The sequence below is a fragment of the Canis lupus genome, chromosome 23 (genome assembly GCF_048164855.1).
Source record: "Canis lupus baileyi chromosome 23, mCanLup2.hap1, whole genome shotgun sequence".
Taxonomy (NCBI): domain Eukaryota; kingdom Metazoa; phylum Chordata; class Mammalia; order Carnivora; family Canidae; genus Canis; species Canis lupus.
Genome location: NC_132860.1, coordinates 31,714,460 through 31,726,563, shown reverse-complemented (window position 1 = coordinate 31,726,563; position 12,104 = coordinate 31,714,460). Strand labels below are relative to the sequence as shown.

The window sequence follows — 12,104 nt, the reverse complement described above, 5'->3', positions numbered from 1 at the left end:
TGAGAACAAACGTGATGGTCCTTTTGCTGAATCTAGTTGTTCACAGGTTTTAGGGTCAGATGCATCCTGTGCTCATACCCCCACCGCATTGCTCACTAGCTATGGGCCTAGACCTTAAATTTCTTCATCTCTAAAAGGGAGAAAATATTAGTAACTTCCTATTCTGAGTGTCTATTGCTGCATAGAAAATGCCTGTCAGACTTGGCTTAAAAAACCACCAGTTGATTTCACCTCACAGCAAGAAGCCGGTGGGGCTGGTCTCCACGTAGCATCAGCTGGGGTCAGTCGGTGGTGTTAGCTATTAGTGGGACAATTTGAAGGAGCCAGGGTGGCTTGACTCATGTGCCAGCTCCTTGGAGAAGACGGCTCAGTATCTGGGCTTGGTGGATCTCCACCCTCTACTGTGGTCTCAGGACCTCTCTGCCCAGTCTTCCCAGCAGGGAGTGGACTTCATACTCAGTGGCTGGGGGCTACATGGCACTGAGACAGAAGCCACTGATCTCTTCAAGGTTTGGCCTAGAATGGCACAGTGTCACATCTGCCATGGTTCTGTTGGCTGAAGCAGTTGTTGGCCAGCCAGCTTCAAGGAGAGGGACACCAGACCCCACTTCTCAAAGGGAGATGCACCCGAGGATTTTTCAGCCACTCCTAAATCACTGCAGTGCCTCCTGAGGCTCTTGGAGCAATTGTATATATAATGTCTGAAAATGTCTCGGCACACAGTAAGGGAATCAACTGCTTACCTACCATGTGGTGCTTGGCATTCAGTACATAGTCACTTAATGCCTACTGTGTGCCCAGCCAGCAATATGTTTAAGAGAACAGACTTGCAGCAGGGCAAGGGCTATGATAGAGGTACACATGGTGAATCCATTGTAATCACCGCTGGAATTTCAGTAGGCAACACAGCTTGCCACATGATGGGTGCTGGAAAAATACTAACACCGTTAAATAAATGAATGGTGGAACAAATGAATGAAAAGGCTTGCCTAACTTGAGTGCAGCAAAGGGAAGACTTCCCAGTAGGCCTGGTGCTGTGGGACTGACAGTGGACAAGCAAGCAGGAGTCCCCAGGTGGAGCTAGGAAGAAGGAAGGGCATGAGGGAGGCCTGGCCTGAGCAAAGGCCTAGAGTCCCCCACCCTCCCACCGTAAGAGGGGGTTGTCGTCAACGGCTATTACCAAGCCCCCTGAGAATGGGGAACCCCCTGATGCCAGAGAAACAGTCACAGGCCCTTCTTTAATTGTCAAACTGAGTCTGTGTGGAGAGTAAAAAATAAGTAGCTGAGCAAATAGCATAACGGCCAGCAGAATAACCAGGAGGGGTTTAGATTTTGTGCTGGAGGAAGAGAAAGGCAGGCAGGAGGACAAGCAAGAGGGAAGACTTGCCTCACTGCCTCTGGCCCTCTCCAAGGGGAACTGAGTCCCCAGAGGGACTTCTTAGAGCTGGGGTCACATGTTGCTTTGAGGCCCGCAGATGCATCTGTGGTCCATTTTGGTGGGGTCTTTGTATTCAGGGTCTGCTAGACCCTGGTCCACTTCTTCACGCTCTGCAGCATCAAATACTTAATTGATTTCATAGGGATTGTCTCATTAATAACCTGTCAGGCTTCTGTCAGATGAAGGGGAAGCCAGAGCACGAGGCTGTCAGACCCTTGCTCTAGCTCATCTGATCCCAGGCCTGGTTTGGAAGCCTGAGACCCGTTTTGTGGTCATGCTTAATTTGGGGAATAGCCCTGCCCATCCCTCAGGGATGGGAGGCCCTCCTGGTGGTCTCCACCCCAAGCTTGGTAGAGTTCCCAGAATAGCACACAGTACCTTCTAGTGGGTCAGCCAACTCCTAAGCACTGCAGATAATTAGGATGTCATTTGGTGATTCAGTCACGGGCGTGCAGAAAACACAGCCACTGTCCTATAAGAGACTCATGATCTTATAAGGAAGGCAGACCTGTAAATAAATGGGTGAATATGGCACTCTGGATAATGCTGTGCCTTGAGGGGCAGGGGATACTCTGAGCAGAGAGGAGGGTGTGACTCCCTCTGTATGGGGACATCAAGAAACAATCCTACCAAGCACTTACGGGGTCCTTACTGGAGCTCCTAGAGGGAAGCTCATCAGAGACTCAGCACTGAGGGTTTCTCCTGAGGGCTGGTGATACAGGTGCCTCCTGCCTGGCAAAGGCCCAAATTCCAGACTCCTAGAAGGAAAGCAGGTGTTCAGCATAAACCATATTGTTTGTACACACAGTTTACACCTGAGTCAGCTACTCATCAGTTAATGGTGAGAACCCTCCTGAAAACCTCTGGTTCCAGATACCAGCCCAAGGGCCAACTTTATAAACAGAACCTTCAAAGGATGACAGTCAGGACTGCTGTGCTAACCGTTCTGCACAGGTAGGTAGTTGTCTCATCATCCCCACTTTAGAGATGAAGAATCTGTAGACAGGGAAGTGAAATAACTTGCCTAAGGAACCACAGCCAGTAAGTGTCAGGGCCAGGATCCGTACCCAGGCCAGCTGGCCCCAGGGCCCAGGCACCTAGCCCACTCTCCAGTGCCATCTTCCTGATTATCGAGACCTGGATCCGTAGGAGTTTGCAAGTGAGAAAGGGATTCTGGGATGAGGGGCAGCTGTGCAAAGGCACAGAGCTGAGAGAGCTTATCTGGGGAGGTGGCTCAGAGTTGGGGGGACGTGGGAACACAGGGGTCTCGTGGAGACGCACATAAAGGAGAGTCAGCAGTGAAGGCCTTGACTTAGAGGGAGAGAGGTTATACTCCTCCTTGTGGGCATGGGGCCCAAGGCAGGGACAGAAGTAGGGGTGAGTCATGGTCAATATTTTTTAAAGATGGGATTGTGGAATTGGCCTCTTAGAAGAATCACCATGACCTGGAAGATCTAGTTCCTTTTTTTTTTTTTTTTTTGGTTCAAATGCTAGCTCTAGCTCTAAGTCTTTATGTGGTCTCGGCCAAATCTCTGACACCCTGAGCCACCTTGAGGGTGTCAGCCACAGAATGTGGGTGTGATGCCTGCCTGTTCTGCTCTACTGAGCAGCTGTCCCAGGGCTTTGTGGGTGAAGCATGGTCTAGGACAGTAGGCTTAGGCCAAGAGGCAACTTTTCAGCTACTCTCTTCCCAAGCGCTACTTGTTCTGTCCTTGGAAGGCAAGCTCTGCCTGCCGTGGGCTGCAACTGGAAGCCCCAGCTCGGGGCCTCGCTCAAGGCCTTCCCTCAGGCTTAGAGGGGAGCCGGTGCCCTGCCCACTCTAGGAGAAGCCATAGGAGCAGTACTGCACTGAGCTGTACTCCCTCTCCTGAGATGTGGCTGGGGACAGTGAGGTTGGAGAGATGTGCTTTTGAGTCCCACCCCAACTTTTTGGTTGCTGTATGATCTTGCGCAGTCACTCAGCCTACCTGGGCCTCAGTTTCTATATCTGTTAAAATGAGGTAACAGCACCCACCACTGTGAGAGTCGAATGAATCCAGCGTCCATTCCCAAGCTCCCAGCCATAGCGAGCTGGAGACCGTGCAGTGAGCTGGTGACCTAAAGAGGCTTCAGCAGCACGGATCCCCATTAGGAAATCCTCACAGCTTTTACTTTTTTTTTTTTTTTTTCAGAAGAACTGGAACCTTAGAGTGGGGAGCAGGTGATGGACAGGAATTAAAGCATAGTCTTGAACTGGGAATCTGGACACCTGGGTTTCAGTTTCAGCTCTGCCACTAACTTGCTGTGTGCCTGGGAGCAAGACACCGGTCTCCCTGGGCCGCAATTTCCTTATCAATCAAACAAAGCCAAACTGCCTCAGAACTAAATTCAGAGGTACAGAAGAGGGGTATTTAAAGGCAGTAATAGCATTCTGAACTGGCAGTATTTTCAGCAAGTGTCCCCCCAGGGTCCTGAGTTAGTGTGCATGTGGAAGCTCTTTCAGGGGATCTCCTACAGCCTGTCACTCCAGAAACCCTCTCTCGTGTTGCACTGCCCCTTCCCTTGTCCTAAAGGTCTGTGCTTTTTGGAGAGAATGCTCTGCTTTGTCTCTTTACATCATAGAAGTAAAAATAAAAACCACTCTCGATCCAGATACTGGAAAATCCCACTTTATGTCTTTTTTTTTCCCCTGAATATATTTATTTGTTTCTGATGGGTTTTAGGGTTCACATCTGACTGTCTGAGAGCACAGTCCTAGCTGAGGGATGCAGGCCAGATTCCCGGGTGTACTTGGGAGCGTGCCATGAAGCCAGCTTCAGGGCCCAGCGACGAACTCTCCTTGCCTCTGGGCAGAAACCCTGCTCAGGCTGGGCCATGTGGACTGTGGAAAGTGTGGAAGTTCCCTCCTGAACTACAGAAAATGGGGAAAATAATAATAAAACACCTGTGCTTCCCTTAAGGAAACACCAACTGGGTGCTTCTTTTTATACCCCATCATTCACAGTATTCAGCAAATATTTATGGAGTGCCTAATAGTGTGTACCAGGCACTCTCCTAGACGCCGGGCACATGGGCAGAGAATGAGGCAGGTAAGAGTTCTACCCTATGGAACTGAAATTGGAATAGGGAAAAAACACAAGTGTGGTGTGTGTGTGTGTGTGTGTGTATCTAGTCCTATGTGGAAAACTAAAACAGTGCAAGGGGTCAGGGGTAATTAGGAAGAGCAGGATGGGAGCTATTACAGTTAGCCGTGAGAAGGGAAAGAATGGCCCATGTAGATATTTGGGGGAAGGGAATTCAAGCAAATGACAACAAAGGCTTTAGCTGGTTGGAGTAACAGCATGGAGGCCAGTGTGCCTATAACACAGGAAATGAGGCTGGAGAGGTAGCAGGGGGCCAGATTTCATATGCCTGGGTAAGGACTATGGTTTTATTCTTATGGGACCTTTAGAAGGTTGGGAGCAGAGCAGTGGCACAATCGAGATTATATTTTAGCTTCCATAAGAAGTGATCGTCCCAGTTATGGAGTGCTCAGAGAGACAGATTCGCCTGCCTGACAGCCTGGGGCAGAAATGAGGCTCCTCTGAAAGGCTTCCACACCCCTGCAGTTGCCCTGGACACTGTGGGAGGCCTCGGGGCCACGAACACCAGCACAGCCTGGGTACCAGACAGCTCAGGACTCTCTCCAAAGGGAGGTCCCCAGCATCATGGCAGCGCTCTGGTTCCAGCTGCCAAAGAGCGTTGCCTTGTGCTCTCACTGTCTCCAAGAATGCTAATGAAATGACACATTGGGAAGGTATTTGCAGCCGCTCCTCATCTCCTCTGCGAGGCTGGCCAGGGTGCAAACCCACAGGCTGGGCAGTAACACAAGGAGAGTAACTCAGGAGCCTGAGCTCTGGGGTCAGACAGTCCAAGGTTCTACTCCAGCTCTGCCTCTTGCTCACTCTGTGTTAGGACTTCTCTGAGCCTTGCTTTGCCAGCATAAAGCAAAGATGATAGTGCTGACTTTGTAAAGTTGTTGTGGGGAATAACGTTGACATTAGATCATGCTCACAGTGTTCTAGGAAAATGAATAAGATATGGTGGAGGTAGGGTAGGTTAGCATTAGTACTTCCATAATATTTCTTAATACTAGTACTCATCAAAATATGATGCACATAAATTAGCATCAGTAATTTTTGTTTAGCCCTTAAAAATTCTTCTGACATTACTCAGTGCGTCCCCTGTTGACTTTGTGCACTTAGTAGCCTCATACCCATTTTACAGATAAAGGAAGTATAAAATTGGAAGAGGTTGAAATTTTTACACAAATGGGGATCCCTGGGTGACTCAGTGGTTTAGAGCCTGCTTTTGGCCCAGGGCGTGATCCTGGGAATGCGTCCCACGTCGGGCTCCGTACAGGGAGCCTGCTTCTCCCTCTGCCTGTGTCTCTGCCTCTCTCTCTCTGTGTCTCTTGTGAATAAGTAAATAAAATCTTTAAAAAAAACAAAAAACAAAGTCACACAGCAAGAATGAGGCAGGACAGGGACTTGAGTTGGGGACCTCTGGTTCTCGAGACCTGGTCCAAGTCGGCAGGAAGGTCTTTCACAGGGCTGGACCCTAAAATTAGCCCTCTGCAGTTCTGCCGTTCCTTGAGGTGGACACAACAGGCTGCAGGCGCCGGCAGCTTGTTTAAAACGATGCACTGCACGGTTTGCAAGTGAGTGGGCAGCAGTCCTTGAAATTTTCAGAAAACAGGATCCAGCGCACTCAAGTGTGAACCATGCCACTTAGCAGGCATCGTTGAGATCATAAAGGGCAATTGTGTCTGTCCTCGTTCTGCGTTAGAAATAGGTAATGTCACAAAATGCTGCAATGCCCTCGGTGTACTTGGGGGGAGCCAAGCCACCGCCCCTGTTTTCTGCGGGGTGCCATCCTCACCATTTGGTCATCACTGAGGTTCCTGCTCTGCTAAAGGACCGTGATGCTCTAAATATCATCAGCATCGACCTGGGGGCTTGTGAGAAATGCAGATTCTCAGCACGCCTCCCCCCACCTCCTGACTCCGAATCTCTGGGGGTGGGCCTCAGCAAAGCACAGCTCTCCAGATGATTCTGATGCTTATCTGGGTTTGAGAACCACTGCTTGAGGAGACATTGGCCCCAAATGCTTGTCTTTGTTTTTGCTTGGACTCACAAAGTATCTCAGCCGTTGTTTAAACAGATGTACACCGTATCGAGTAGAGAAAGCATAGGCTTTGGAAACAGATAAACCTGAGTTCAAATCCCTGCATTGAACCTTGCTAGCTGGTAACCTTGGCAGATCCTGTTACCTCTCCACATCTCGGTTTCCTCGTCTGTAAAATGGGGATATGCCTTCCTTGTGTAGCCTATTTTGAAGATTTGAAATGAATGGATGTAACATGCCTAGCTCAGTGCCTGATACATAATCAGTCTTCATCAGTGAGAGCTGTGATTTGGTGGCCACAACTGCCAGACATTCAGGTTTGTATAGAGAATGCTCCCTCTGGATGCTCCGTGCCAGGCAGACCCCTTGCACATGTGGCTTGCACACAGACCCATCGCCTGGCAGCCATGTCCTGCTGATCTCACGCACAGCTGCACCAGACAGCTACTTTGTGTGTTTCTCTACTATCCCCCCTTCATCGATGCATGACTCATTGCTTCATTCATGTCTCCATGTGTGCGTAGAAACCTAGGCAAGCAGCCATTCCTAGGGACATTGCAGGACAACCTCATTGAGATGGACATTCTCAGCGCCTCCCGCCATGATGGGGCTTACAGTGACGGGTAGGTGACGTTCCCATGGTCCTCCTCTCTGTGTACGCTCTCCCTCTGGCTCCTGCACTTGCATGTGGACCCTGAGATCTTTCCCCTGGGATCTCCTGTGGGAGGTGATGATGCCATGTTGCATGCCCATCCCCAAGTCCATGTTCAACCTGCAAGAGTTTATCCTTGGAATAGCCTATCTGCAGCATATTAATGGCAGCATTGTTAATATGCAGCTCCCAGCATCTCATTGGCCGCCTCTGCCATTCTGAAAGCCATCTCGTAGCAATTTTTATGCAGCACAGGCCCTGTATCGTATGTCTGGTTAGCCCTCAGTATCTATTCCATGACCTGAGGCATCTTGCACCTGAGCAGGTACAAGATTGCTCTAAGATTCCAGAGGAAGCAATGCAACCAGTGCATCCCATTTCCCAGGCTGTGTACAAATTCTCTCAGGGCCATGGGTAAAGGCAAGCCGTGAAGAGATTCCTGACACCTAATTTGGCCACAACCATGCGCTTTGACCATGCCATGCTGCCCTAAAGACTGTAGCTAGGCTGTAGGATGCATTTGCCCATCTGTCCTCCCACCCAGCTTTTACCAGGGTTTTGGAAGGCAGCATCTGGCTTCTGAAGGCATTTGCTGTCAATGGTTGTATAACAGCTACTAGGAGACTCAACCATGATGGAACTTAATGGGGGTTTCCTGGTTTCCCACCCCTTCAGAAAGAATGGTATTTCATGCCTCCACCAAGGTACACTGCAAAGTAGGTATTGGAGGGAGAAGAACAATTTAGGTTCCATGATCTCCAGGGCACAGAACATGATTTTAGTTGCTTTCCAAGTTACTACCAATAATTTTAGAGGGCAGCTAGTATAATACCCAAGAAACAGCATCTCAGCCCCATCCCTTCCCAGGAGAGAGATCTCCACACCCAGCCTTCTGTCGCATTGGCAACAGCTCCTGCCTTGGCCAGGGTGGTTTTTTTCATGGGTAGGGCTATCCCATCCGTGTTCCGTGGAAGCGTGTGTCTGTGTGCCCTGTTGTGTGTTCTGGTACACGATTCTCCTCTTCTCTGTCCCTCCCGTCTTCTCTGTGGTGACTCTCTCCAGGCTCCTCTGCATGCTTTCTACTGCTGCCTCTGTTCTGAAGGCTGATCTGGGTCTCGGTGAGTCAGTAGACCCTGACACCCCCTGGCTTCTCTCCATCCACAGGCACTTCCTCTTCAAGCCGGGAGGTACCTCACCGCTCTTCTGCACCACATCACCAGGGTACCCTCTGACGTCGAGCACAGTGTACTCACCCCCGCCCCGGCCCCTGCCCCGCAGCACCTTTGCCCGGCCCGCCTTCAACCTCAAGAAGCCCTCCAAGTACTGTAACTGGAAGTGCGCAGCACTGAGCGCCATCGTCATCTCCGCCACCCTGGTCATCCTGCTGGCATACTTTGTGGGTAAGCACCTCCCTTGCCCTGGCTTCCCTCAGTCCCCCTTTGCCCCAGGGTGGAGATAGCAGCCAACACACCTGTGGGTCCTACAACCAACCAACGTGTGACAGTCATGCGTGCTGAGCCATGCAGTCCCAGGGTGCTGGCATACACCCCCCAACCTGTCATGGTCAGCTCTCTGGGACCCTCTTCTCCTCTCTGCACTACAGCAGGAAGGGAGCTTAGCAGCTGCTCTGTCATGTTGGATGCCTAGTGTTAGGCATAGCACTCGCTGACTGGCCTTTGAGGGGGTGATCCATGACGTGAGCATCGTAGATGGGAGTCACCACAAATAATAAGATGGAGAAGGTGGACGGCAGGCAGGCCTCTCCTGCTGGTGCCACATAGCTACAGCGAGGAGCAGAAAGGACTTGGGGTACCCTGGGGGTAGAGGGAAACTGGCAAAGATTGGACCTGCTGACTCAACCAGGATAGCATGTCTGAAGGTGAGGGTCAGGCAAGGCAGTCTGAGGAGACTGTGGGGTGGGAGAGCCAAGGTGCAGAGTGAAACCCCAGCGAGGACCCAGGGAGACCCCAACTGAGGAGCATTGGGTACTGGTGAGCAGTGAGAGCTGGCTGTGGGACACACAGAGATCCCCAAGCAGCATCGACTGGCCTTCCTGTCTGACCCCGGGCCACTTCCATGCTAGAGGAAACTCCTCCTGGCCCCCGCTTTGCTGCCATGGGATGCTACCCACTGGGTGCTTTTTGGTGTATTTCCCACACAGCCTGGTTTCCTGCTTCATTCCAACCCCTGTCTTTGGTCTGCTCCCAGGGAAGATGGTAATCTGAAGAGATCTACAGGCATCGTGTAGAGCCGGCTGTTTCTGTGCAAATCAGCCTGTTAGTTAAGGCATCCAGTGGGGTTGGCCTAACCCTCCATCCTTTCCACCTTCAAATTCTATCATTCTGAGGTTCAAAGCAGGTCATGCCAGCTTGAGAAGGCCTCAAACCCATGCGGGGGAATTCTGAGATAATTCTGTAAGCGAGGGGGACTTTTCCAGTAAAAACCCAGTAAATAGAAGCAGAAGTACTGGCACAGGGCAGAGGAAGACAGTGCCGTCCATTGTGGAAGAGGACCCTGTCATAAGCAGAGTCATCATGGATGAAAAGGGGTGGTGCGGTGAGGTAGTACACGAGTACATGCTGTCACTAGGAATGATGAAGGACACATGGGTCCCCACTTGTTCAGCAGAAGGGATCTGAGCATGGATGGAACATTCAAGACTTTTGAATTTTGCAGAAATAAGTAATCAGGAAGACGGTAGTCCCTCAAACAGGGAGGTCTACTTAAATATCTCGAGCTATAATAAGCCTTCTTTGCTATGCCAGGTCTCTGTTCCCCTTGTAAAGATTAATGTAGAGAATTTCATGGCTCTAAGGCCGAGTTGGCATACATGTTTCTTTTCTCCAAGTGATTGGTTAGTTGTTGCTGCCCAGAAAGCCGTGTTAAGAAGGATCCTGAGGCTATATTCAGGCCCAGTGGGAAAGGGTTTCAGTTCGATTATGAATGTCTGTCATGGTCACCGAGTAGACACTATTGATGACATACCAGGCATTTGCCATCCCTATTGTGGGTCAGTGGGCAAAAGGAATAACCAAAGTGGGAGAAGCCAGAGCCCACCCAGGCCCAGTAGAAGGTAACTGGGTTACAGGTGGGGACTGTGAAAGTCCCAGCACCATCACTCAGCATGAAAGTTTCTCTCTGGCGCCCGGGCTGTGTCCCCACTAACCACTAGTGCAGCTCTTGTCTTCAACTGACATTGTTATATTTCCTAAATGAGTCGACTTCCAAACAAGCAGCGCCCCTGTTCATCAGGAATCAAGTCGTTTACTGCATAGAGACATCAGCTTGCATTGAAGTCTTAGGTTTATACTGCGTAGCCTGATTCAGGGAGAAAGAATAAATTTTTGCAGAACTGCACACACTCTCTGCTGTTTTACATCCCATGGGCTTCTTCCTCTCCCATGGAATAAGAATATGGGGTCAGTGTTCAGCAATCTAAATTTAGATAGGATCTACTAGGAGGTAGTGAACTCCCTGTCATAGGAAGGGTACAAATAGAGCTCAAGGACCACATAGCAAGGATAAGATTCAAGTTTTTTCCCACTGGATGGCTTTTAATTTTCCTTCCAAAACTGACAGTCTTTAAATCCATGATTTTGTGAATTTTTATTTTGTGAAATTTTGTTTTTCGTTCAGCAAACCATTAAGAGTACCTGCTTTGGGCCAGGCACTGTGCTCAATGTTAGGGCTAAAAATAGGGTCCCTGCCCTTGAGTTGTCTGTAACTTAGAAGAGGAGACGGCTACATCAGCAATGAATTGAGGCAGATCAGGGGCCATGGAATGCCCAACGCCGAGAGCACCAGGGGAGGCCCCCTGGGGAGGGCAAAGATGCCGCCGAACCCGTGTCTCAGAGTTAGCCAGCAGTAAACACGCGGAGAGCAGACGGCAAACCCATGGAAGTTTCCAACTCAAGAGAGGACAGTGTGGTGGTAAGGCTGTTGTCTGTGTTTGAAGCATTGGAAGGGTATCAGAGTTAATGCAGCAGAGTTTGGTTAGATTGGGAAGATCACCTCGGAGGTCAATCTTACAGACCTCCCTGGATGGGCAGTGGGGAGCTATTGGAGGGTTTTGAGAAGCAGCAGGATGTAGCCAGACTTTTAGGAAGATAAGTGTAGAGGAAGGAAGGATAGGCCCTATCGCAATAAACAGATCAGGAGAAGCCGAGAGCCTCAGCTGAGACCGTGGGAGTGTAGGTGGAGAGGAGGCGTAGGTCGATTTAGGAGAATTGTGTCTCCTGTTACGAGTGGTCAGTCTACTGATAGCCGTCCTGCCCAGAATAAATACTTCCTTCTGATAAAACCCTCTCTCGGCAGAAACAGTAAGACTGGACCATAGATTGAACATCCAAGGACCAAGTCAGACAGGCAAGGCTGGGGTGTTCCCTTTGTTTGCTGGAGACTCGGAGCTTACACCCAGCCTCGGACCACCCTGGATTCCATTTCCAGCTCTGCCACCCAGGTGCTGTTCACCCTTAGCCAACTCCCTTCTCTCTCTGAACCTTAATTTCCTCATCCAGAAAATAGCCGAGACCCATCACCTCAGGAGGCCGCGAGTAAGGCTGGAATAAGCCGATGCAGGTGAACAGGTGGCAGGTGCAAGGCCGGCCCTACCTCTCCTCGAGGGCTGGGGTGGCAGCCTTGGGGCTTGGCTCCTCCAGCTACTAGGGGCAAGGGATGAGTGCCTTGTTGCTTGGCCATCATCACAGGCCGTGATGACTAACTCATAAGGAACTATCAATTATTAAAAATCAAATTAATTGTCTCAGCCGAGCACAAATATCCTTAACAAAGACTTTTCCAGCAGACCAACTGATCTAATCAACAGGCACAAGCACAGATATTTAATTAGATTTTTGATGAAAAATTGTG

The 12,104-nt window shown here is 50.1% G+C and overlaps 1 protein-coding gene across 5 annotated transcripts in view; it reads left to right on the top strand.

Annotated features, from left to right (window-relative positions):
- The window catches only part of TENM4 (teneurin transmembrane protein 4), a 2,813,748-nt gene that overhangs the window by 2,587,055 nt on the left and 214,589 nt on the right, over positions 1-12,104 (top strand). For all 5 annotated transcript variants that reach the window (XM_072794810.1, XM_072794811.1, XM_072794814.1 and 2 more), the window contains 2 exons: positions 7,108-7,206; positions 8,400-8,635. In XM_072794810.1, the coding sequence (XP_072650911.1) occupies positions 7,108-7,206; positions 8,400-8,635 (335 nt within the window). The remainder of the gene's footprint in view (positions 1-7,107; positions 7,207-8,399; positions 8,636-12,104) is intronic.